Here is a 27,244-nt window from a genome sequence, read left to right as displayed (position 1 = left end):
TCATTTTCTCTTTCTCACTCATTTATTTGCTGTCATCAGAAGTGTTACATGCAGAGAAAATATTCCTTTACAGGATAAATAAGTAGAAACTGCTACAAAATTCCAACTGCTTACAGTGAGAGTTCCAACCAAGGCCCTCAACTAGCAGCAAATTTCTTTGCACAGAAGGTATACTGGTATTCCTCCTCACATTAAGACTATTATTCTTATGTTCCATGCAGAGAGAAGGTCCATCTCACAAAGAGGAGATTTTTCAGAAGTTATTATAATGAACTTGATTATTTTTTTTCCCCTCGGCGTTTTCACTGTAGTGCCCGTAGGTTTATAGGGAATTTCATCAAGAAAGAGGTTTTGAAAGCTCTTACCTTGGTCACAGAGAAATACAGTGAATTAAATTTTTTTCCTCAATGTGCTCTTTGAGCTGGAGCTTCCGAGTACTCTGAAGGTAAATGTGATGTGACTAGTGATCAAATTGCTTCATAAAGAAAAGTTCATCACAGTCAGGGTAACTGCTTAAAATGCAACATAAACAAACAGGTCTGTGTCAATATTTTGACTTTGTGTAAACAATTCAAGCTGTATCACTCTGGAGATAATGACACATAATGCTGCATAAAACGCTCTGAAAGGGTTTTACTGAATAAATCTGCATTTGAGTGCTGGAAGAAAATTGGTCTGTGCAGTGGAAAAATGTGAACTACTTTGCTCTGGTTGAATATGATCCTAACAAGGCCTGGAGCTTCCAGAAAGCATGGTGAGAGAGGGCTTCACTACTATAAGGTAAATGGCAAAAGAATTGCTTTCAGACTCTGCAATGTCTTTAATTCCATTCACAGAGCTTCAGAAATGGGTGTGTGTGACAGGCTGGAATACATCATTTTGTCCCAGTAAGTATAAACAAAGTGTTTCTTACAACTCTGATGCTACATCTCTGGGCAAATACTCTTCCTCCATTTAGCAACATTGTGAGTTCAAGTCTAGAACTAAAGACAGTGATTAGTGTTTTAAAACTCTGCCAATAAAACTAAGGGAAAGCAATCTGTACATAGGAGTTTATTTAGATGCCCACAAGTTTTAAATCATTCCCCTTTGTATCTCGGCCCACTGGATTTCTCATCCAACTGAAGTACCATTGGGTTTTACAATGTGATATACAAAATGAGCTGACATGATTTACAAACATTCTTTGAGTATCATATAAAACACAACTGTTTCCCTTATTATACAATCATTAGGGCAATGCAAATATCATCAATACATTAGTAGCTGAAAATGATGGGGCATTTTAAGAAAATAAAGTTAACTTTACCACACAGACCTGTTAGATAAAACAAATCCTGTTTAAAAAATGGGAATAAATTTATCTGAATGATTGCAATTAATTTTTATATCATGTGCCACTTTCCCCTTAGAAGAAACATAACAGTACTTCATTGAAAAGACGACTAATTTTTTCACTGTATAGTCACACTTCATTCTTATTAATCAGTTCCACATTTTCTGCATGAGACTATGAAAAACTCACAAATGTAGACTTCCCAAACTGTAGCCACTATACTTATTTCTGCACTCTTTTCCATATACTCACTGTGTTTAATTAAATAAACAAAAGGCAAAAAACACTACACAAATGAGCAGAACAAAACACAACAGCACATTGAAAAGGTGACATTTAAGCAGCAGATGCCATCATTTTAGAAATAATATTCTCGTTCTAATGTCACAGACTTTCTAGTCTCATGAAAAAACAGACATTAGCTGAAGAGAATCTAAACTCTAACTGCAATGTAGGGCTGAGTTTTAATTTGTATTTCTGTCTAAACTTAGGTACTAAACAACACTGTGTGCATGGTAAATTTAAAATTAAATTTTTGGTGAATGTTATAAAAGATTAAAAGAGAAAACCTGCTTCTGAGCTGATGACTGGGTAAATGAAAGTTACCAAGTGTTAAGGTCTCCTGTCCTGCATGTCGCTGGTACAGTTGCTTCTGCACTTTGTCACTATAGTGGCAGTAACTGAGAATGGCTGAGACATCATTCTGACTGTAAAAGGAAAAAAGGAAAAATTCTGAACTCAAATGATCTTATAATCGAAAGCAAATTCTAATCTAGTCAATCTAAATTATATCATCTTAAGGCGCTCCAACTGTTTTATCACTGCACAACCCAGAGGGATTTGACCCTTGCCAGAGTTTGCAGTTCCTCTTGCAAAGCCAAATACCAATAATGACCGGTGATTCCCTCCTGAATGTGTGTTGAAGTGGTGGTGGAATGTTGGTTTAGTTCCATTTCTCACTAGAGGAGTCTTGTTTGCTCCTGTGTTTGGAGAAGAAAGTGCTTTCTTTTGCCATTTCATTAAGTTCATGGCATTAAATTGTATACATTTTTAAGACAGGTTTATTTTGATTACTTCCATTCTGTCCAATCAAATATACCTTTGAATGTTTTGAAATGTCGGACAGCTGTGAAATATAAGTACTATGCAATTTGACTGTACATACATACATATTTTCATAAATACATCTGACAGGGACCTTGGAACTAAGTATGTGACATCATGGGACAAAATCACACCAGGCTGTCTTGTTTGTAAAATCTAGATCCAAAGAAAGAAGAGCTGAATTCTATCATGTTGTCAATACACAAATCAAAACAAAAATACAGCATTAGTTTACCCGTGGAATAATTTAAACGGATTTGCAAATGTCTTGACAGGAAAAGTGTGTAATTTACAACACTGAAAACTTTGAACAACCATTGAGTGCTATGCGCTGTACTGCAGGTCACCCAGACACGGCTAGCAAGGATGAGCATAGTGAGAGGTCCCAAAGGCAACTCCCAAACATCTTCCTCATGCGGAGACTTTGGTAATTGTCCGTTGTATAAAACGCCAATGCATACGACTTCATTTCAGGTGTTAACTTCATCAGTTTTCCTCCCTCGGCACAGTCCAGTCTGACTAGGTCAGTTATTGTTGAGACACTCTAACTCCACCGAGCAGCAGACGTTCCCATTCTGCACAGACAAACAGGCAGGGGTCAGTCACCTCCACAGAACAAGTCACAAAGAGCAAAGGGGCTGGTGACATGCAGAGATAGATGCATCTCTGACACATCTACTGCATACAAAAAATCTGCTGGAGCCATCATCCCAAGGTGTCCTCCCTGGTCCCAGCTGTGATGGCTTTTTGAGGCGGCTGACACTGACTAGCATTGAACTGGCCTGAACAGCACCTGAACTAGAGCCCTGGATGTCAAAGACTCAGTGGTCCCCCTAATAAAATACAGGACAGCAATGGCAACAGAGATGATGGGATTTGTTTTCTCCAATACAAGAAAGATAATGGAGAAAGTTTTGATCCGAAACATGAGAGAAGCTTTCTGTTTGTCTGAAAGAAGCAGATAGATCAGATTCTTGATTCACGTCAGATATGTATGAGGAAAAAAATAAATATGGCTTTGGAGATTAGTCTGTTGTTAAATATCTTTCTGTAACACCCAGCCATTTACAAACAAAAGGTTATGTATTAAAAACTAGAGCAAACACCAAAACCCCAAATGAGCAATTTTTTTTTTATTTTTTTTTTTTTTTAATCCAAAGCAAACCAGTAAGAAAAACTCTGAAAAACAGCACAAAATCTAACTTCAAAAATATAAAGCTCTGGAGCAACAGCTTGGTTTCCCACAGTGAACAGAAGAACATTTTATATAACCCAATATGTTCATAGTTCTGATATCAGCACAGTGGGGTCATCCCAGCACGGAGCACGGGAGACAAGACTGCACTTCTGCATCAGAGCCATTGCATCAAATATGTCTTGATGGGATCAAGGAACAGAAACTGTGACATTCCCTTCCCCCTTCTGTTGTGGGAGTGCCTTAATCTTAGCTCCAATGTGTTTCTAATTCTATAGTTGGTGGTGAAACTTTTATTAGTATTTTTGCCTCTGCTTACTAGCTCTGTAAAATACTTTTTCATGAACATTAGGCAATTATTAATGTGTTAGCCAAGGTTCATACTGAGAATGCCTGAAGGGCTCTCCAACAGAATGTCTGCAAGTTGCCTTAGGGTATTACATATCTGTGCTCAACGTCTTTAACAAGCACAGAATAGTTTTGTTTCCACCCTTTAGGGCACAATGGGTGTGGGATTTCTGCAGGCTTCTCCCCTCAGGTCTCATTTACTTCTCTGAGATCTAAACGTGAGCTTCCAGGGCAGAAAGTGACCCCGATTTAATGCAGCAGCATACACCTGCATTACCCTTCTACCTTGCCCATCGTACCTTACATTTGCAGGTTGTACAAGGAGATCCCACCATTGTCCATACAGCGCCGCTAAGTCTTGTGATTCCGTAACCATCTAGACAGGTTTTCCTGATGTCGTAGGTGATGTTGTCAGCCAGACAGGGGTCACTGACACAGTGGGGACAGCACTCTCCTTCTGAGATGGCTGTGTACTCGCAGTTCAGATTCGGGCACATAAGAGGCCAACAATCCACCTCTCCTTCCTGTAAAAATTGAAGCAAAGCTCATTGAATCTGTTGCCCTACCAAGAAACTTTGCATCCTGCTGAATGGGAATGTTTTATTTTGCCAAAACTGAAATGAAGTTAATGGATCAGCTCTCAGTTTGGTTCATCATATAAACGCATATTTGAATACTGAGCTGAAGTTTCTTCAATGGAGCAGACTATCATTTGGTTGTTTCTTGACTAAACAAAAACACTGTCATCATTGTAAGAGGAGAACTTAAGTTCTCTGAGGTTTTTAAAGGCAGCATTAAATACCGGGTTCCAATATTTTCCATAAACTAATATTTTTCTAGTGATTGCCTTGCAGACTTATGCCCTCTTTCTACACTTGGTCACATAAAGATCTCTGCAGGATCATAGCAACTGTTTAAATAGAAAAGAAACACTGCAGATAGATGTAGGTTAGTATGGTCAGGAAGTACTGAACATTGATCTAACAAGCAACAGCCAAAATTGATTTTACTGTCAACCTCTACAGGAATTGTAGAGTAATACTAGGTATGTTCCACTGAGTCATTTCACTTCATTATTTAGCTTTGTAAAAAAAAAAAAAAAAGCAGTTTAGGAGCTAGAAACATGTAGAAGAGAGAATCATCAGTTCAATTCTGTAGAGTACTGCTGTAGGATCCATTTGTCTAAACTTAACCTGCAAAGGGCTCCAATCACTTGCATTCTGCTTCTCTGTAAGCACTTTAGGTGTTGGTAACGTCACACGTTGCCCAAAGCCTCACATGTAGCACTGATTTAGTGCATCCCTGTCTTTTAGCTCTGCATGCTTGTTAACCCCATCATAAAATTAGGCAAAGAACTGCTAGCCACAAACTCGGTATCCCTTGTAAAATGTGTCACATCTAATATTTGCTGTTGCTGCTGGCTACTAAGGTTTCTTGCAACCATTACAAAAACTATCTTAGGAGAATAGAAAATACAATACTTACTGCTGTACAATATGGATAATTATCTCTTAACAGTAACTTAGCTTTGAATGTAATTTGTTTCCTGATGTTCAGACACCTCTTGATTAATATAATATATAAAGACAATATTACATAGATGGCTACAAATGGAAGGCTGATAATTTTAATGAAGTTCACCACTGCACTATTAGTATATCTGTACAAAAACTAAACTTTAGGGAAATAATCTACACTGCCTAATGAGAAAATAAATGTTCTTTACATTGCATGTTTGTGTAGCAATTTCAGTTTTCTTTATCTTTCTTTTCTTTTTTTTGTTAGTTTTGCTAATTCACCATGTGGCACTGGCACTCTGTTCTTCCAGCATTTGCTGAATGAAAAAAGCACTGCATTGTCCATTTTGATAAGACAGGTACAACAGTTGATGTAATTAAAAGCTGAAACCCCCCCAACCAAATCCATTCCACGTGGAGAAAAAAAAAAAAAAAAGAGTAAAAAGTCATTTAAAGATTAGCTGACCTTATTAAAGTTCTCAAAAGTAGATTAATGCTGAAGTTAATATAGTATTGAGGTTTCCAAGCTTTTAATTTTGTTCATTAGACCTACTTATTCAACAGTCAGAAGAAAACTGATGGTGGAGGTTTCGGTTCTCTGTAAGTGCTTTATCATCATTCTTAGTTTGAAAGCACGTGAAGAGAGAGCCAAGAGCCTCCTTCCAGGTATGCTTTGCTAAAAATCACAATCCTCATTTTCTCATTCCCCTCTGAAAGACTTTACCCATACCAGGCAGCGGCACTGCTGGCAGCTGTAGGTCCAGTTGTCCCCGCTGCGGTAGAGCTTGTGCCCGGTTTGGTCGAGGCACTGGCTGGTGACTCGGGTGTCGCACTCCGGGCAGCAGAAGAGGTCAGCGCTGGGGTTCCCGCAGTCGCAGGCTGTTCTCCGGCAGAAAACCCGCCCGTCCTGCAAGGAGGACACGTTGCCCTGCTGTCAACCCCAGACTGTCAGGCAGCAGCCCAGGTAAGGTCACAGGGTGCAACAGCAAAGGGCACGGCTTTGGCGTGTCAGGAAATACCAAGTTCTTAATGTACTCGGTGCTACCAGCAACAAGGACTAGATCCTGCCAGTTGTAAGAAATACCTCAAATTCCAGTATTGTCCTAATTTCTATCAATGCATGGATCCAATACTGTCTGAATCTGAGAATCATAAAATCATGGAATGGTTTAGGTTGGAAGAGACCTTAGAGATCATTTAGCTTCAACCCTCCTCCCTGGGCAGGGACACCTCCCACTAGATCAGGTTGCTCAAAGCCCCATCCAACCTGGCCTTGAACACTTCCAAGAAGGGGGAATCCACAGCTTCCCACAATACTGTTTCCTGTCTCCAGATAATTGAATTTAAAAGAAATCAGTACCTCAGAAGAAATATAGTGAAGCAATTTCATATCTCATTGGTTACATCAACAAACTCTTCAAGCAGTTGCCACTCTTATACATACAATATTTGTTTAGCACTACTTTGACTGATTGTATCACTGTGAAGAAAATAACTTGAATAAACAGACAATATGAAGGTGTTCCCTTTAACTTCATAGGAAAACAACACAGCAAAATCACAGTGGCACCAATATTGTTTTACTCTGAATTCACCATTGGTTCTGTTCCACAGTTGGACCTGCTGTACACCATTGTAAAGCTAAATGGACATGTCATCATCTGTTATAATTCTGTTAATGTATTAAAGAGAGTCTGTATTCCACAGCCTTTCCAAAATATGATTTTGCTAAATATTTGCTTACAGTATTGGGTAGCCCATTTTGTTGAAGACCATTAAAAAGAAATGTTTGAGATAAACAGAAGAATTGCTTCAGCGTGTGAAGAGAAAAAGATATATTCTCTTTCCATCAGAGAAAAACAAATTGATTATAATTCTAGTTATGAAAATTAGGTGGACTACCATATTTGAAATTATACCCCTTACTGTAGGTGAGCCACCATACTGATATGCCACATGTAGACTGGGAACTGAAATCACAGTTAATAATGCAGAGATTATTGAAAAGAATCATTTTGCATTCAATGACAGTTCTTGGATAAGTCCTTATGCAAGCAAAGCATCCTCTGCAGCCAATTTGAAGGCAGAGCTGTGAGAGGAATGAACCTATATTCTGCTTTTGATCACAACTGTACAACTCCTAAAACAACTCCACTCACCTCACTGCAGTTTTCCCATATTCTCATCAGAACTTTGCTCTCAGTCTATAAACCTGTGTCTGATGTGAGAAGAAAAAGTTTGTGGTTGTTTTTTTTTATTATTATTGCCCCTAAATAAAGGGATACCTAGGAAAGTATGGGAATTAATTTCCTCTTGATCCTTTTTCAAAGTGATTACAAAAAAGGGTGATGGTGATAGAAGCCCAGGATGTCTTTGCCACTGGATTGCCCTACAGTCATTTGGTTTTGTATCAAATGAAGATAACTAAGGGGTCTCTGCTTGTGGCTAGTTTGCTGCTTTAGCTGTGAGAGAAGGAATAAACAAGCTCTATTTCCTTACTCAGCAGTTTGAGTAAATCACAAGGTTAAGGGAGACTGGCAGTGACCCATTTCCTTAGGCTTAGGTCCAGCCAGGTCCAGATGCAACCCTTTTCCCCCCCCAAAAAAAAAAAACACAACAAAAAAGTCATCCTCTCCTTTCAGTGAGAAAGCCTTTCCTCATGGGAAGTTATGACTAAATCTCCATTCTTGCAGGTGGGAAAGCACAACCATCTTCCACCCCTTGCTGAGGGTAGACGTCAAGTAGCAGCTCAGCATGTTGGCCAGGCTGACCAGCTCCAGCACCAGGCATCTGAGCAACCCAACGGCCTCAACAATGCAGCTCCTTTTCTCTCCATAATGGAGTGCTGATTAATAATGGCTAACAATAACCTGTCTGCTTAGCTCTAATTCTGTTTCCAAGCTTTCAAGATTAGTTTTCAAATTCCCTTTTCAGCTGGTGACAGTGCTGATAGTTCTGTGCTTCTCTCAGCTCCCATGCTGTTACCTCTAGGGAGCAGCTAACCTTTTACATTGCCTTTAATCTCTGCATTTCAGAACACTGATAAAGCCTGATGATTTTGTCAGAGACCTTTTAGAAATCATAATACACTGCTGCTCTCTCTATTCCTTACGCATCTGTGTTTTATCTACAACCTCATTAGTTCCATGCCTTTCAAAAAACATTTTTATCCCTATACTGCAGTGACACAAAGCCTCTTAAGCTACATTTCACTTGCATCTTTTTTGCAACAGTAGCATTGAGAATACACAGAAAAATGAGACATATACATCTAACTTCCATTTGGTAATAACCTATAGCATCTTATTAGTACCTTGCCCTCTCTTCTTTCCTTACCAAATGACTTCTACATGCTTCCTAAGTATCAGTGGTATGAACACAAAAAATGTTCTTACCAAAGGAAAAACTGCCACACAAGGGAATCACTGTAAATGGTGATTCAAGTTTCCACAATTGCCAATTTGGACAGAAATCAGACCCTGCAGAAGCCAGAAACACCAAAGCGTTCTCACCCTCAGGAGCAGACTTCACCTTGGCACATCCCCCTGTTCCCAGGGATGTACTCCTCCCCAGGCTTTTTTTTAATACAGGGAATGGGGGGTTGTCTTAATTAGAGGAACGACTTAAAAGCCTGATACAGCCAGACTGTACAGCCAGGCTTAGTTTTTTTTGTGGGAGAGAGCAAGAGCTCCCCACCACCCTTCCGATTTTCACCACCCTTAAATTTAATTGTGTATTAAATCCACATCAATTCAGGAAGATACCTATAGAAGACACATTAAATATATTTAAGGTACTGTATTAATGGCTTTGAGAATTTGTTTCTGTAAACTTTATATTCATTCAGATGGACAAGAATAGTTTGAAGACATAGGGTCTGATCAAACACAGAAATAATCCCTGTGCTTCAACGATGACAATTTGTTTCATTATATAACTGAAAGAACATAATTTATCATATCCCACAGAATCCTACTCCACAAGTAACCGTAATGAACTTCAGTGTTAAGCAAGGTATTTCATTTCCTTTGCACCAGCATTTAAGTTAAAATATTTTCAAGATGGGATCCAGTCACTGCACAAAATATATCCATCTGACCTTTCCCAAAGTAACCATGACAAAAGAAAAGCCGAAAGAAAAAAATATTATTTTACATGGGAAATGCTGATTTGTCTTCTAGATGAAACAAGTGAGTAGGATCATTTCAAAGCTAGAGGTATAAGGAGTTATTTAGTTACACTCTGCCCTTTTCCTCACAGAAAACTGAGTGGGCTGCAAGAAGGTCAAATGGGGCCAGCTCTCTGTGCAACTGCACAAAAAGGATAGAGTCTTGCAGCAGGACTGAGATGTAGTCTGGTGTATTGGAACCCATCACAGTTTATTAAAATATGCTTCAATAAACACACAAGGAAGACTTCACATTCTGCCTGGGATGCGATAGTGGAGGAACTCTCCCTGTTTTCCCTGTTTATAGAAAGGAATTTGGCCCTTGAAATAAGGCAGCTGCTGCAGTGACATCAAATGCAGATGTTAATTCACAGAGGAAAAAATTGGAAAGTGAGGAAGATATAAAGGAAAAGTCATAGCAACAAATAATACCAGGCTTAGTTTAAAATATGTCTGTTCTAGTTAATCATCCTGTATACTAAGAAAATTCAACATAAGAAACAAGTGTGATGAGAAATGTCAAATAAAACAACTTACAAGCAATCTAAAATGGAAATACTACTAGCTACAATTCTGCACAGGCAGATCAGATGTCTTCACATATATTAAACTGTTTATTCTATTGACTGGAAATCCTTTCATAAGCCAGCCAGTTCCGCAAGATCACAATAAGAGCTTGATATATATTCAGTGGAGTTGTACAGTTCAGTTTCTGAAGGGAGGAGTTTTAGGGAGCTTGAGGCTACTTGAAATAAAAAATACAGCAACTAACAAGAACATATTGCCTTTTGAGCCCAAAACAGCAGTGTACTTTGCTGGTTCTTTTCACTCTAAAGTCTTGATTTTCACTTCTGCTATATTAACAATCTTCCCCTTTGTCCCTCCCAAACCCTTCAGTGCTTCTCTGGCTCATCAGCATTAAGACATGGGGACTGACAGCTCACTTCCCATGCTCTACGTTCAGTTTTCACAGTGGCCAAAATCTCAATTTACTTAGACTTACACAAGGGCCAAGCGTTCTGCTGTGTCTGAGGACAGCTTTACCAATGCTGGGAAAGCACGAGGTCAAAGTGGCCTCAAAAGACCAACCATGTCTCAGATTGGTGCATTTCTAAAATTCTTCTCATTTCAGCAGCAGCACTAGTGAAAATAAAGAAAGCAGAGTCATTTGTTCTTTTCTCTGGATTACCACAATCAGAAAGAGCAGATCTTCTCCAGGGGAAAAAAAACAGAACAAAACAAACTGATCTGCTTGTTAACTCTAAACTATAGCTACTTATACTATGCCTGGCTTCTCCAAAGGTGCAGGGATAACTGCACTGCTTAAGTGGGACAGCTGCCAACACAGCCAAGCTAGGATGAGAAGAAAGCTGGCTTTCAACCTCTTCACTTTCCTCAACTTAAGTGCCTGCTGCTAAGTCCTCCAACTTCTGACTCACGACCAGGCCTTCCTTCTCACCCAGTTCATTGACATCTATTGCAAGTAAAGGCAAACACCAGCAACAGGAAGATGGCTGTCCAAAGTATTTGTTCTGAGAGATGCATGGGAGACCAAGGCCTTAGGCTAGGACTTTTGCCCACACCACTGACACTGTAATGTTTCGTTTCTGACACGAGCCCAGAGAATTAAGGGACACCTGAAGCTCAGCCCAGATGGATCTCACCTTGCAGGAACAAACGGAGCATCTGTCCTCCCTCAAGGTCCACACCTGCCCGTTCCGCTTGAAGCCACCTTCATGGAGACAGTCTCCAGTGCAAGATGGTCCGGATGGACAAAGGCAATCAAACCCTCCTGCCAGGTTCACACAGGCTGAATCGTTCCAACAGGTGTGGGTCTTTAAGGCACACTCATCGATATCTGCAAAACAGCAGGTTCATAATGCTTTGGACACCTTCTTTCACAGGGCAAATTTTATTTCTGTATTAAGTAATTATTGCACATCTGCTTTCGAGGTGGAAGAGGGTGCCTTCTTTCTGATCTCTTCCATATTTACTTGCTAGACTTTAAACACTGATTTTTTTATTTATTTTTTTTTAGGTTATTCTTTAGTATTTGTTTGTTGGGACTGTGTATCAATGATGAATTTGAACAGTCAGACAAGGGTGTATAATGTTTTCCCAGTGACTGGAAATTAGTAAACAATCAGAGTGACTTTCTGTCAATTAGCCCACTCTCTGTTCTGGATTTTAAAACAAAACAGAAGTGCACTGTAAGTTCCTAGCATGACCAACATTTCCCATACTAAGAGCAGTCAGTTGCATCCTTTTCCCATTGCTGGAAGATGTGAGTGAATTCTAAAAAAATAAAAAGAAGAAAAGAAAAAGAAAAAAAGAAATGGAAATAACTCTTAGAACAAAGCTTGGCAGGAAAAGTATGATTTAGCAATGACATAAAGAAGTAACAAAAGATAAACAATATACCCTAGAGAAAAGTGAATTACTGTATCCCATTAAAATTGCTTTTAGAGGGTAAAATATGATTCTGCAATATGAATTTATGTTGGGACTTAATGCAGCATTCTTTTTCTTGCAGCAAAATCCATGAGATTTTTAAGAGCACTGTTAAAATCAGGTATTTCTTTCAGAAAATAACTTTGGACTGTTCTTAAACAATATATTGACAGGTTGTCCACATAAAGCAAAAATAAACGGTGGGAGGAAGGCTGAAGAAGAAATTCAGTGATGGCTTCTGTCATTCAAATTTCAGAATATTACTGTATGAATTCAGAAATTACAATAAGGAACCTCACATTGATCAGGTAACATGACCTTACTGCTAGCGTGAAATGTATAACTATTCAATATTACCTGAGAATTCTAAATTCCTCTCTAATTTAGGAAGGATGTGATGACCAGTTGCCCTACTCTTTGGACAAGTGCCATGGGTTCACAAGTCCTCAGGAAACCAGAACTGAAAAAAAACCACTAACAATTCTCTCAGTCTGCTGAAGGAAACTCCCTGCAACAATCAAGGCACTAAATTCCTTCTGTTAGTAAAATTATTTCTTTCCATTCAAAAATACTTCAGGAGCAGGTGGAAATGTGGAAGGGCCCCTGGATTTGACCAAATGCAAAATCAAACTGCACAACTGAGCTGGGGGCTTGGGCTGCCAGAAAATGGCTGTTCCTCTTTCGGCTTATAGACCCAAAAGGAAGCTGGAGGCAAATACACTGCAGAAGGGCTTAAATTCTGGGCTAACCTGTGGGCCAGTTCTTTGTCAGGGACTTTTGCAGTGGCCTAATAGCACAGTTAGATGGCTTGGTGCTCAGACTTCCCTAAAAAAAGGTGTATTTTGTTGCCTTGACAGACTTAATTGCCAAAAAGTATTGTTATTGCTCTAATGCATAGCTTAACACTCAGTACTTGGAAGGTCCACTACCAGTGGTGTAAAAGGCACTGCACTAAGAGAAATTAAAATTGTAGTTGATTTTTAAACAAGTGCCAGGGTATCACAGGAGGTAAAAACCATGAAGAGGGACATGAAGAGAACTATGAATGAACGGCTATGAAATAAATTCACAGAATCTTAGAATCATAGAATGGTTTGGGTTGGAAGAGACCTTAAAGATCATCTAGTTCCAACTCTCCAGCATGGGCAGGGACACCTCCCACTAGATCAGGTTGCTCAGAGCCCCATCCGCACTGGTCTTGAATACTTCAAGGGATGGGGCTTCCACAATTTCCCTGGACAACCTGTTCCAGTGTCTCACCACCTTCGCACCGAATTACACCCAAACAGCTACTGAAAGACTTAAAATATTCTTTTAAATAGCCCATTTTCCTTTTAATAGACTTTGATTCATATTTTATGTTGAAGACAAAGGTATAAATGAAGCATTCACTTAGTCTTTGGTGATGTCACCAAGCATCACCAATATTTTCTTCCCCACTATATTAAGGGCTCCTTGAATAGCAGATATTTTGAATGTAGGACCACAGTGCAGATTAGAAGGGTAGCTTCCACAGTTCAAAACTAAAAGGATTTCACATATGAATATAAAGCCATATTGCCAACAGAGTTCCATGTAATTGCTTTACTTATGACACAGAAATCTAATTCTGTTTCCATGTAATTTAACAGATTTATGGAAAGCCAGATGTTAGCAATTATAGAAACTAACATTATTCATAACCTCCGTAGCACAGACCTGTTCTCACTGCACAAAGCAAACTTAATCTGTTACACATATCCAAAAGGGAAGAACACCCTATTTACGTACAGCTGCTGCTGTTCTCCATTTAGCACACATAAAAAGGATGCCCCATTAAGAGCAGCCCAAACTGGTAAATGGAACTTTCTTGACAAAGAAACCAATCAAGCAAAGCTGAGTAACATAGCATGAACAAAAATTCCTAATTGCTACTCAGTTTGCTCATTTTTTCCCCTGCCTGTTCTTTATGCAAATGATGGTTTCTTATTATTTTATGGCATTTATTATTTAAAAGTTTTAGTCATTAATCAAATATAAAAGGCTTGGACACTGCACTCATTTCCAGCTGAACTTTTAATAGAGCTCATTTTCTGAGAACATCCCTTTGGCAGTATTTCTTGTCACTGATTGCATTTCTAAAAGTCAGAACAAACAGCCAATGTTCCCAGCAACTCGAGGAAAAGAAGTTATAAGCATAACATGATTTTGTCCCTTTCACTCTTTCAGCCTCAAACCAGAATGGGGACAGGGTGGCGAAGGATAAAAACTTGAGACAAATGCTCCCCTATCATTAATTCCCAGTTAGCTTAAGAAAGTATTTCTGTTTGATGGAGATCAAATGGACTTGCTGACAGCAACATGAGATCAGCATGTAGATGGTTATGCAGAATGTGGAAGAAAATACTTATATTTAGTGTAAAATTTCTCTTAACAACTGGAATCGATGTGTCTACATAGGTGTCGAACAATTAGCCTAGTTTAAAATTCTGACCATGTCCAAAACAATCTCCTCATGAATATGGAATTTGTAGGACAAGACTCTTGCATATAGATTATTTTTATGTTATTCAAATCCTTGCTCAGCTCAAATTCCCCACGCTCCCCTCAGGTTTCGTTTGCTTTTCCACAACTGCTCTCAGAAGCTTTGGGCCCAAAACCAGAACATTTAATGATGGGCAAGACAAAACCATAAGCAAATCTTATTTCCCGTTATAACAACAGTAGGTAGGAAGAAGATGTAATATTCATTTATAAATCAAGGAACTCTGAAGAACAGTGCACAAATTCGAATGTGAAATAGCAAGGAGACTCCAGTCTTTCCATGTATACAGCACAAGAACTTTTGGGACGATTAGTTCTTCCATGTATCCTGTCAATCTCTGAAAACAACCTTTTCACACCTGGAATGGGATTTTGCAATCTTATTTGTTATATCGAGATAATCTGTGGCAAAACCTACTGATTAATGCAAGTAGAAGTGGCAGAACTTTACCTCCCCCTCCACACAGCCCCTTTTGAAGGAAAAGCAGGATATAGTGGAAATGACTATAATCAGAAACCTGCTTGGAATGCTCACCCTATGCTATTTAGTGTCAACAACACATAGTCAACAGCAAAGTGGTGATTGCTGTGACATGCCACCTCAAACATTGCACAGGACTACCATAAAGCTAATCAAGCTCTCCACTCTACAAACACTTTCAATCTGTGCTTCTTTAAACAAGCATACGGCAACAAGTACCTGATCAAGTGTATTTTAGCCACAATGCAACTAAGTCACATTTTGTGACAGGGAAAAGAGAAAAACCAAACCACACAAGATGTGCTCATTTCCCAATATACTCTCAAAGCACATAAAGATAGCTTGGTAACATGGGCAGACATGAAATCAGAATCAAAATAGAATAGAATAATCCCCTGAGATGCAATTTCCTTCTCCATGCTTTTTGGCTGTAACGAGAAGTAATTTGCCTCAGATATTATGAGAGGTCCCATGGCCACTCTATTTGAATGGGGTAGAAGACAAGCATGACTGTACATATCAACATAAGTTCATTAACTTGGTTTCACTGAAATTTTAAACCAATCCCTAGTTACTTCATTTCTTAGTTTTCAAGGCTATTCAGATTTTAATGATATGACTTCTCTATAGTACCTTAATAAATGTGTGCAAGCAAGTCATGCAGTGTGGTGCTCTGTAATATCATGATAGGCTGTTGCAGAAGAAAGAATCCTCCTAATGTGCTAATTTTAACTGTTATGGTACATTAAATCATTACAGTATAACGTTAACGTGAAAAATGTATGCTGGGCTCCCAAATCAATGTGTGTACACGTTAACTAAACACTGTTTTGACATATCATTTTTCACAGGCAACTTGTCACTTAATGTATTTCCCTTCTTTATAAATCCAAGTGATTTGGACTCATCTTTGGAAAAGAAATAAATCACTAACCAGATTCATTTTTAGTCAGAAAACATTTTATGGTAGTCCTTTTGTTCTGTAGAGACACAGTGGTCTATTAAAGAACATTGCATAGCAAACTAGATTCTGAATATAGGACTTTATGCTTTCTAGAAATACAGAAATTACTAAATATGATCACTTCGAAGACACGTAACACAGCTTTCTCTCAGAATGCAAGAATCAGAATGTACTACATGGAAAGTAAGCAAGATTATTTTGCAGGACAAAATCCACAAATAGACTCAGATATCATGAGCTTTAAGAAGGTCAATGAGCAGAACAGAAGTTGTAAATCAGCAGGTTCTAAAGTTGATCTTGGATACCCTGTACCATCAGCAAATCTCCCTCTCTACATAACCCCTTCTCTAATGATTGATAGAAAAGCAGTTCCCAGGCACAGAGGAAATTTTTCAAAGGATGGGTCTAGCTCTTTGTTTGACAGAGAAAGGGGGCAAAATAAACAAAGAAACCTCCTTTTCTCTTGCTTTCTAATCTGCAGCACACTACGGAGAATATGAAAGCCTTGGGAATTGATTTGAAACCCTTTCAGACTTGTCCCCCAAGCACTGCTGCATCCAACTTTTGTGGGAGCCCAACACAGGTGGAGTTTATTCTCACTAGCTGCTGAGCTCTCCTGTTTTCCAGCTTTCCTTTACCCACAGCAGCTACTCTACCCTGCAGTGAGGTCTAGCTACACAATCTTCCAGGGCAAAATACATGGTGAATCTTGTGGAGATTTTTGGTGGGAGGAGAATCCCTGTTAAGCTTCTCTTCAAAATTTGCACTGATTCTTAGAATAGAAAAAAATAACCAATAACTCATAGGGACTACTGCCTTGTTTCTGATAATCTTATATGTTATCATTGAAAATTGAGTGATGAGGCTTTATTCAATGATTACCTGATGAGGTAACAGTGTTTGGCAACAGGTACTTAGTGCAGGGAGAAAAAAATGTATGCCAGTTGCTTCAATATGGTGTCAGTAGATAGTAGTTAATATTGGAATATGTATCATATAATCACCCATAGTTCTCTATGAAGTATTTTTATTTGTTCACCTTGAAGCGTAGCAATGCTCCTATTACAGAAGAAAAAAAGACACAACCCACCACCCAGCAGCTCCACCATACAAGTTTGAATTGCTAAGCAAACTTGGGTAGTGACTTAGTATAGTAATTATCTTTTGTCTGCAAGCAGTATTCTTAATAACAATATTGTAAAGGCTAGTGCCTCATAAAAACGCTACCTCTGGTAATTAAATTACACATTCTTAATTTGAGCCTGCTCACCATCATCTTTTGAAGATGACATCTTCTATAAAAGCATGGAATCTATTTCCAACCTGCCTTTGGTTGATATTTTAAGAAATAAGAGTTTTCCCAAGCTTGAAGTGGTCTGGCTAAGTCATATATCCTTATTACCCAAGCTCTGGTGCAACATTATGACCTTCCCCGTTGATTTACATATTTGTTCCTTGCCAAGCGACAAATTCCACTGTTTTCTCCTAGTCAATGAGAATAAAGCTTTTAGAAGCACTGATACTTCTCAAAAAAATTCTCAAATAGATGTCACTTTTCAAAATGTTCTGCAGACACTGCAGAGACACTGAAAGCAATGACTCAGCTCCAAGACCACCTACGTACAAACGGAGGGGAAAGAGGTTAACCAAGAGATAGACAAATGCATCCAGCAAAAGCAACCAGCTGCCTGGGCTTCAGGGAATCTGTCAGAGCTGAGTGCTGCCTCCCACTGCCTTATGATTTTCATGATATTATTATTATTTTGTGGGGGAAGGTTTAATATTTTTTACTTGTGTTCTTAGCCTACTTATTGTTCTTCATGTTATGTTCTTCAGGGAGGCAGAAGAAACATTTCAAAACATATGGAAGGGCAATGGTTCAAATGCACCTCAGGTACACACTTAGATTTCAGTATACAGTCTGTAAAATATACCAGGACAAAATGCTGTTGCTAAGCAGAAGAATCCTCTTCTACCTGAAATCAAGTGAATGACACTGGCCCTGACTCTAAATCCTCCACCAGGCAAACAAGCTCTGCAATGTGATGAAAGTCAGTGTGCAGGAGAGTTTAAGCTAGAAAGTGAAGTGTTATCTAGCTGTCATTTTAACCACTTCTTAGTTGCACTTGAAAATAAGCATCATGGTTTGAAATCTCTTTGCCAACATGGGTTGGCAGAATCTTTCAATTAACTTTTAATTAATTAACCAGTGCAATGAAATAATCTAAACTGGTTTATTCTCTTCCTCATTGGTATCCTGCAGCAGATGGTTCAGAAAAGCTATTTTGTTAAAATAACCCCTCTAATTTCCCATCCTGTTTACAACTTGCATATGGCAAGATGAGAACATCACCTTACGAACTTCCAGCACGCTGAGCAGGTCAAAACGAGGGCAGCTTGTTTTCACAAAACTCAGCCCTCCAGTCTCCACAGAACATTTGAGGCTCCTTTTTCCTCTGAGGTAACCACGTGCCCTTCCCTTGAATACTGATGCCATGCAAGACAGGCTGACTTTTTCGGGAACTGAGTTCAGCTATGGGCCATTCAGAGCCTTGTCCATGGGGGGGTCTTTGCCTGAGCTTTCGATCTTTGACCTAAACCAGCTACAGAAGGCCAGTGTAGCAAAGGATGGGGTTCCCCACACAAGCAGTACAGGGATGCTACAAGTGCCCCATATCCTCAATCTCCTCAGTTTTTTTAATGTTTGTCACATTGCTTAGACTTCTCATAAATCAAGTGTTTTCAACGTTGCTCTGGCCATCACTCCTTTTACAGTATTTAAACAACCCAGGGGAGAACTCTAAACATTCGAGACTCTGTTTAGAAATATATGGATTTCATGTGGTGTTTTATCTTTTAAGCCACAAAATGCTGTAAAAATTGCCATTTTTTACACAGCCACCCCAATGAAGTTCACTGCTGTGATTTTATTGAGCTCCCCATCAGCTTAGGACACCGTGTAAAAAGCTAATTCAGCTGGACAAACTACAAAATATTGCTTTTAAAAGTAATAATTATTCCTCTGCATTTTTAAATCATGCGGCTTTCATGTCCCAAGGACTTCTAATAGCCAATATTTGTAAAGAATAGAAATGTTTGTTACAAATTACAAGTAAATGTCTATATTTTTTAAACAAATTTTTAATTTAACTTTTGCTTTAATTATATACTTTAAATCTTGTACTTATGTACATGATAAATGCAATGGCAGTGTTGAGAAGAAAAAGTCTTTCACAGGAGAAGCAGAAAAGCTTTTATAGAAAAGTCACAGAATTTACTAGAGATGAAGTAACTGAAATTCTAAAGTAAGGAAATGGAAGTATGAGAAGTTGTGTGTCTACAGAAGTTAAAATGGGATACTTTCTAAATAAACTCATCTGACAAAATGTCCTACAGAAATTATGTATAAAGCTCCTGAGAAAAAGCTGAAAGGCAGAAAAATTGTAAGGCAGAGGTAAGCTACAATTACCATCCTCACTACAGTTTTATTACTGCTTCCTTGCCGTGGTGGCACACAGTGTCTTATGGCCAGTCAAGGGCACCCAGATTGCAAGAACCAGCACTAAATCCTCACAGGGCCTTATCTTTTGTTCTCCCATAGAAACAAATCACAAACTCTGCATCCTTTCAAAATTCCTCTCTGTTCAAGTTCTTAGGGCCTTATTCTGCAAATACGGTGCATAAATGACTGATGTTATTTCCATAATTCTAAAAGCAAAATTATGAAGATGCCAAGCATTGCAAAACAAACAAAGCAAAGCAACATGGTCATACCCCACTGCGTTATCGCTCTGCTGAAGTTTGAAAATGGAAAAGCAGCTCTCCCCCTTCTGAGGACTATTAAGTTCCCCAGAAAGCTTACTTTCACTTCAGGTTTTATAGCAGCTTAGGATGATAAATGGCAAAGCACTGCAAGTCACACTTTAGATCTCTGGCTGCCTCCCTCTTCTAATAAGCATTCAAAAATGGGACACACCTTGAACTACCACCCACGCTGCGCGGCTGGGGATGCTGACAAACACAGACACGCTCACTTGCATTCTCATTTTAGCCTTAAACACAGAAACTGCTCAGGACAGTATCTCAATAGTCACTTTTTAACACCATGCAGAAGGAGGAGAAAAAAAAAAAAAAAAAAGGGCTATGCTGATCATTGCTTACCAATACAGGACTCCCCGGAAAGAGAATAGCTTCCATTGTCATGGAAACCGCTTCTGCACTCACAGTGGTACCACCCTGGGAGGTTAACACAGCGTGAATGGTTGTGACACTCAATGATCCCCTCTGCACACTCATCAATATCTGCCTCAGAGAAAAACACAAGCCAGCCAGGAAATTAATTTCCTTTTACACCAACGGTTTAGGTTAATTTTGTTTTGTTGCTTTTATCTTGTTGTTGTTTTCTTTTTTTCTTTTTTTGTTAAAAGTCTTCCTTTAATAGCTGCATCAAGGTTTATTACAGTTCCAAACAACAGACACTTTAAACATGACTCACGTAACAACAATAAAAAAAAAGAGCAATAATACATCATGGAATTTGATACACAGAAGACATCAATTTACACCATGATTTGTTTAAAATGCAAAGAAGGCATGCAGAGTTTTTTGTTCTTTGTCTGGTTTTACCTCAGAAGTTACACTTGTGCATATCAATAAAGCATTGCACAGCAGGTTCTCCACTGGAAAGGCAGTTTCTGCAATAGTCCTGCTTTACAAACTGCACGTCCCAGGACATCATGGAAAGAAAAAGCACTTACTGCAGGATTTGTGTTTCTGGTGTTCAGCTGTGAAATTCGCAGCTATCTGGCACTTGGGGTGCTCAGAGAGCTTTGCAAACAATAGTTAATCTCTTTCATTTATACGATCAAAATAAATACCCACTCTATGTATAACAGGGTGTGACAGACAGAATAAGCAGCCTGTGTTTCAGCTGCAATAGAACATTTAGCTGGAAAAAAGTGAGGCAAATGCCAGCAAGTCTGTAGCCGTGGAAAGGTAACGCATGATGAATACCTGCTGAGTTTCAATAAATGTGCTTTTTTCATAAAGGAGTTCTTAAAATTTCTTTAACATGGTTAATAGAGACCTCATAATTGCTAGTAACTTTGGTTAATCACGGCTGGCACTTGGCAGCTTCTCCCCTTTGAGCATTTTGCAGCACATTTTGTAGGGTTGTAATTAAAATTAGTAAATTAATTATATGTTAACCTTGCAGCAATTTAAGAAGCTATTATAGTTTCATTCCTCCTTGTAGCTCAAGCTGTTTTGTTGGTTGTTTTTTTAATCTTGGACGCTTTTCCGCTGGGCACCTTATCAATGAAAAGGAATCTCTAACTATTCCCAAATATTAGCCATTTTCACCCATTGAGATCTTTTTCATGGCAATTGGTGCATTTAAAATATGCATAACATCGTCTCCACCAAACACACAATTTGGGGAAAATAGGTTCTGAAACTGCATTTAGTTCTGCAAGCATCAAAGTACAAACTCCTCATGATACTCACACAAGATTGAGCTAAGGTTATTAAGTAACCACAGAGTGTAGCTTTCATCTCAATTTACAAAGTACATACACCAGCATGGTTTCATGGACTGCAATGGAGTCATGTTGATGGACAATGAAACGGATTTGAATGAAGTATCCTTCAGTACAAGTCCATTTTCTTACATCTTAAAATCCATACCATAGAAAGATTTGATTTCTCCTCTTTTCAGGAGCAATATTTAATCTTGTTGAAATATGTCTGAGAAACCTAAACAAGTACCTTTTCCCAGTTTTGTGTTCAATCTCACTCAAGAATGAAGCAAGTTATCTACATAACAGGGTTATGACCACTATTTATTTCTAGCTTTATTCAGCTTCCATCTAACAATGAAGTCAATTTTTTTTGTGTTTTAAAATCTGTCACTGCTGCCACCTTTTCTGTACTTTTTATTTCGCAGAAGCTAATTTTAGTGTCAAAACACTGCACAAATCTAGCTGTCCATCAATGATGAGTGCTGCTTGCAAACTCAGACACTTCTAATTCATTACAGCAAATGGAATTTATAACCATGATCTTTTCACATGTCATGGCTGATGGAACAAGTTTAATCCCATTTGGAAAGTGAATGACTTTGCTATTACAGGTCAATTGCAAATGAATCCCTCTACTTGCTTTCTTCTCTTTCCCAGTGTTGAATGAAAGAATGTTCCTGTTTAAAGATTGCTTCCTCAGGTCAGTCCTGTGCTGGACCTCTATCCATTCAATTTTACATTTTTAATTTACAAAATCAATAGAGTTTTCCTAAAGTTAATTTCTAAACTTGAGCCCTTTTGAAAGTGTGTTTGATTTAAGCTCATGGTGTAGGACATTAACCGACTGGTAGATTACTTTTCAGAAAGCCTGTCTGCCAGGATTCCAAAACTAAGCAGCAGTTTATTTAATGGAAGAAGAAGAGTGCCAGTGCAGAAGTACCTCTAGATTATGTCAGAAAAGTAAAATTATACATAGGACTATTTCAAGACTAGTTGACTGTATTGTGGCAGTACCACACCTGTCTATAGCTTTTGTCCACTGATGTTTAGGAAGACACAATCCAATTTCCTAAACCAGCAGAGCTAAGAAATCGGGACGTACTTTCAGTTGCACAGGTTCTTCCTTGATCTGCTTAAGCCAGTGGAGTAACACCAGCAGTGTCCTACCCATGCCAGGCAGAGAGGACAAAGGAAAGGAAGGTGCTGAGAGGATTGCTTTGGGAAAATCTGCCAGAAAAGACACCACTGATGCAGAAGCAACTAGTAAAAAAAATAAATAATATATATATCCCTCAAGCTCTGCTCCCTACCTCTACATCTCCTTTCCCAGAGCCATTTCCAACTCATGGCAGGTGTCCTACTTCGCTCCTCTTTGGGTTAAACTCAGCTTTCCTCCTTGCTCCTCAGCCCAGCCTTCTGCATGTATGGGCTTGCTGGGGACAGGCTGGGCAGACGGTGCAGGGAGTGCAACGGGGAAGCCACCTTGAAGCCACCCTTCCACTGCTTCTGCAGCAAGTTATTATTCCTTTGGCAACATGTCATTTAGCAATACCACCTAATACAAGGTGCACAAAGAACAGCAGGAAGAGGGAAAACCACTAGAGGCTTCTCCATTTCTCTAATACATTGCCATTCCTTATTCCCATGCTTAAGATGATGTACATAAAAAGCCAAAGGGGAGAAATTATGATTAGGTCTGTAAGCTTCTCCTGTGGTCTTGTGCATTATCTCTAGAAGATGTATAAACATACCTCTGCAGGTATAGGAAAACATTATGGATTTGCTGGAGAAATTCTGAATTATTTAAGATGCTCTTAATACCAAGAGAGAACTGCAAATAGTAGCTTTATAAAATGGTGTGTCATATACTGTGACATTACTTAGTTCACCTAATAGATCATTTTCACCTGGACATACCATGGCTTTTGAAAACAACTTTTTGAGTACATTTTCTGCATAGGAAGATGTTGCTTTACATAATGACCAGTTCAGGGAATTAGAATCAATTCACCTTTCTTCATCTTTGCTTTTCCATCTTTAGATCCTAGCACTATACTTGCATCCTTGCCTCAGGATTCATATATTTCTGTCCAAGTTTTCAAACAGAATTTGAGCTCTGTATGTACTATTTACGTGTGTGTGCTTTCTGTGTGCAGATGCTTACCAAAACAAGCCATATGTAATTTCTCAATACAATTATGTTGAGCTGAAATGAAGTGCATACCTCTGATCTGAGAGTGAAAACAGAACAAAAATTATAATAATTCTATCAAAGAAGCACAGAAAAACCTGTTCAGAAATCTGTAACAACATAAGCCAGAGGAAAGGAAGTGTGGATATTTTTTGGCTGTGTTCCCATGCTTTAGGTCTTGCTTGCCCTCAGTGCTCCTGGCAGCAGTGAGCACAAGGCTCTCAGGGCTCCAGGCTCTGCCTGCTCACAGCATCCCACCATGGATGGAGAAGCCTGAGTCTTTACAATGCCATCTTCACCTGGTCATTCCACACAGCTAAGCCATGCTCACAAAAGGCAGTGAAAAATTTGTTTGGGCTTTCTGTGTGTCTGTGTTAATAGCCAGACGGCCTAAACCACCGTGCTGGTGAGAAACAGCAAATTTGGCATTTCCTTGGGAACTGAAAACTTCTCATAGCCTTCATTTGCTTCCGTAGTCCTGGGCTAAATATCTATACTACCTTTACATTAGGTGTATTTTCACCTTTCATTTTCATTTCTAGCTGCATTTCACTGCTGCTCTTACCTCCATGGAATTATTTTTGCAGTTTTTCCGTTCTAGCCTTCTTCCAGTGTCCATGGAAGAGGAGAGCCTGTACAGACTGTTCCACTGCCTGCTTCTACTCCACTCAGTTATTTAACTGTCATTAGTGCAGAATTGTTAATGGATCTGGCAACACTCCATTATAATGGCTTTGCAGAAGTTCAGAAATGGCACAGTTTTGTATTATAGAATAAAGGCACCAGTTGGTTTTGAATAAGCTCTTGCAGGATGTTAATCCTGTCCTTTAAGGACAGGGCTGTAATTTTTACTTTTACCATCCCAGCTTCTTGCATTATTCATACAAGTATTTATGCAGACAAGATAAATAGGATAATTTACCTCAAAATAAAACACAATAGCTTCGGAATCCAGTGAAAAGGTAAAATTAAAATAATTCAATCTTTTCTAATGCCTCATCACATTTAAGTCACTGTGTGATAATATTGAAAGGAAAACTATTCAGTGTCATGTAATAGCTCGCAATCTACCGTTTCAATGAGACAGAAGAGTTTTATAATAAACGTGTCTGTTCATCAAACTCTTACCGTGTTCTTTTTCATGCAAAAAATAGAAGATCCTTATCTTTAGCTCTTCGTTGAGCAGGAGACAGAAAAGCATGCACTAACACAAAAACCACATGGGTCTCAAGCTTCCTGAATTAAAACCGTACCCTGACAGGTAATTCCAGAGCAGTACAGCTTTGTTTTCCACCTTTGAGTATTTTTCTTCTACATAAAAACACCAGCAAAATTCACCCAGCCAACCGAGGCCTAAGTTCTATGTAAAATACAGCCACTTCTCAGCAGGAGCCTCACTCCTCAAGAGAGAGAGCAAGAAGGGGATGTCACTGACAGCACTTTGCAAACAGCTTCCCCACTGCAAACGAGTCATTTGACTACTTCATAAAAACCCTGGAAGCAAGAACAAGCACTTTGCATGAGCAGAAATGAAAAATTCTCTCTCTCTCTCTCTCTCTCAAAATAAATCTCCCAGATTCAGTTGATGTAAGCAAATAATCTACTGGTTTAGATAAACTTACCTAAAGGCTGGATTTTATCCTTTACTATGAACTCTTACATTGGTCATGCTATTAAATCACAACCTTAGCTCTGACAGTTCACTAAAGCTATCAAGAAGGGCTTGGAGTTCTTCTTAACCATATGCAGTACTAAACAGAATTACATTGACAACAGCCACCCTTAAAGTCTGCTAGACTTTCCCAGTGCAAAGCAGAAGAGGTCACAATCTTCCAACCTTGTCACAGGTTTATGACCCAGCGTGCCTGGAATATCAATGGTATAGAAATATAACTGTTAAATAAATGGTAAATTACAAGAACACAAATTTATTTACATTTGAATAATGACTCATGGCTGTCGCTCAACCTCATAGGTTCAGTTCATTCTTAAGACTATAGAGATACTAAAACTCAGGAAGGACAGGAAAGACATCTTACTGAGCCCTACCTATCAACATTTTTAATCCTCAGTTCCTTGTCTCATAGCTTTAAGTGTCTCAGGTGATAGAGTTTTCCCTTTTCTCTCACTGAAGTCAGTACACCTTTGGAATAGCTCCTCAGGAAATTCTTCCTTGATTTTAGCCTCTTTTCTAATTACTTTCATTTTAACCCATTAGGGCATTTTGGGCCAACAAGTACCACCAAATAACATAGTCCTCTCTGCTCACCAGTCCTGGCTGTTTCCACAGACTGATTTTAATCACACTATATTTCTATTGCTCTTTGCAGTTCCTTCTCAGGCAGGAATAGTTTTGCCTGAATAAATGGTACAGGCTTTGTCCCATTTTTCTATTTTAAGGACACAGCAGTAAACCACAAAACTTTAAATTTCTTGAGATAATGAATACAACCCAAATTCATGAATAATCAAACCCACACAACAGTTTTATGGTATTAAATGGCTTTCAGGGATGAGAGGTGTGCCCACCACTCATTATAATTAAAGAACAGCTGTAATATGCTTTATGGTGTAATTCTGGATTGGTGTTATCAAGATTTTTAATCATCTGAAACTCATGTGCAAATTTAGAATGATGAGTTTAACAATAATATATGGAATTAAATCGGTATCAGAATAATAACACAGACTGGTGGTACTTGCAATTTTTAAGATTAATTATTTTAATATACAACATCTAATTTACTGAAATTCATTTTTAATACACACTGCAAGATAATGTCTTTATCAGTTCAGTGCATGTCTCTCTCACACCCTCGTATTCGTCTATTTGTATGCTAAATATGCAGCACACTTTGAGTATGAAACCTAAAGGTCCTGGATGGTCCAAATAAATGCCACTTCACAACACCGGAGCTGAAACAACAGGGTTTTATTCTCATTTTAAAGATTCTGGGTAACGTAGAAAATAAGAGTTGCAGCCAGACTGCTCAGTGGAAAGCATGGCAGGCTGAAGAATTATTTGGTATTTAGTATCTCATTTGAGTTTCTATTGCAAACAGAATTTTAATTATCTCTCTACAAGCCAGAAGCAGACTGACTTCACAATTAGTAGGTTAAGTTTCAAACTGAGACAGAGACTTTCTGTCAAATTTCAGGCCTATGGTCAAAACACCTTTCAAAATCCATCATCCTGAAAATTATCTGCCACCATGCTTGATATAGCTGGCTTGGAAGGAGGTGAAGGGACCTTGTCGTTCAAAAGGGCCTGTTTGCCATCTCCAACCATTGCTGGACTGATGCCTCACCACTTCAGGACAAAAGTTGAGCTCATTGCCTACTGGCACCTTGTAGCACTAGCAACATCCCACATTTCTCTTCTCATACTCTCATGATATCATGCTCTCCCTAAACATACCAGAGCACTTTGACAGAATTTATTCTATT

The 27,244-nt window shown here is 38.8% G+C and overlaps 1 protein-coding gene across 4 annotated transcripts in view; it reads right to left on the bottom strand.

Annotated features, from left to right (window-relative positions):
• Positions 1–1,040: 1,040 nt before the first annotated feature.
• NELL1 (neural EGFL like 1) overlaps positions 1,041–27,244 on the bottom strand; it is a 287,360-nt gene continuing 261,156 nt past the window's right edge. For 3 of the 4 annotated variants that reach the window (XM_051622049.1, XM_051622050.1, XM_051622051.1), the window contains 4 exons: positions 11,333–11,526; positions 6,231–6,407; positions 4,283–4,507; positions 1,041–3,015 (listed from right to left, as the gene is read on the bottom strand). In XM_051622049.1, the coding sequence (XP_051478009.1) occupies positions 2,965–3,015; positions 4,283–4,507; positions 6,231–6,407; positions 11,333–11,526 (647 nt within the window). In that variant the 3' untranslated portion in view covers positions 1,041–2,964. Of the gene's footprint in view, positions 3,016–4,282; positions 4,508–6,230; positions 6,408–11,332; positions 11,527–20,248; positions 20,390–27,244 lie in introns of all 4 variants that reach the window. The other variant, XM_051622053.1, reaches the window with a different exon arrangement.

Source organism: Apus apus, chromosome 5 (genome assembly GCF_020740795.1).
Source record: "Apus apus isolate bApuApu2 chromosome 5, bApuApu2.pri.cur, whole genome shotgun sequence".
Lineage (NCBI taxonomy): Eukaryota > Metazoa > Chordata > Aves > Apodiformes > Apodidae > Apus > Apus apus.
This window is presented reverse-complemented; position numbering and strand designations above follow the sequence as displayed.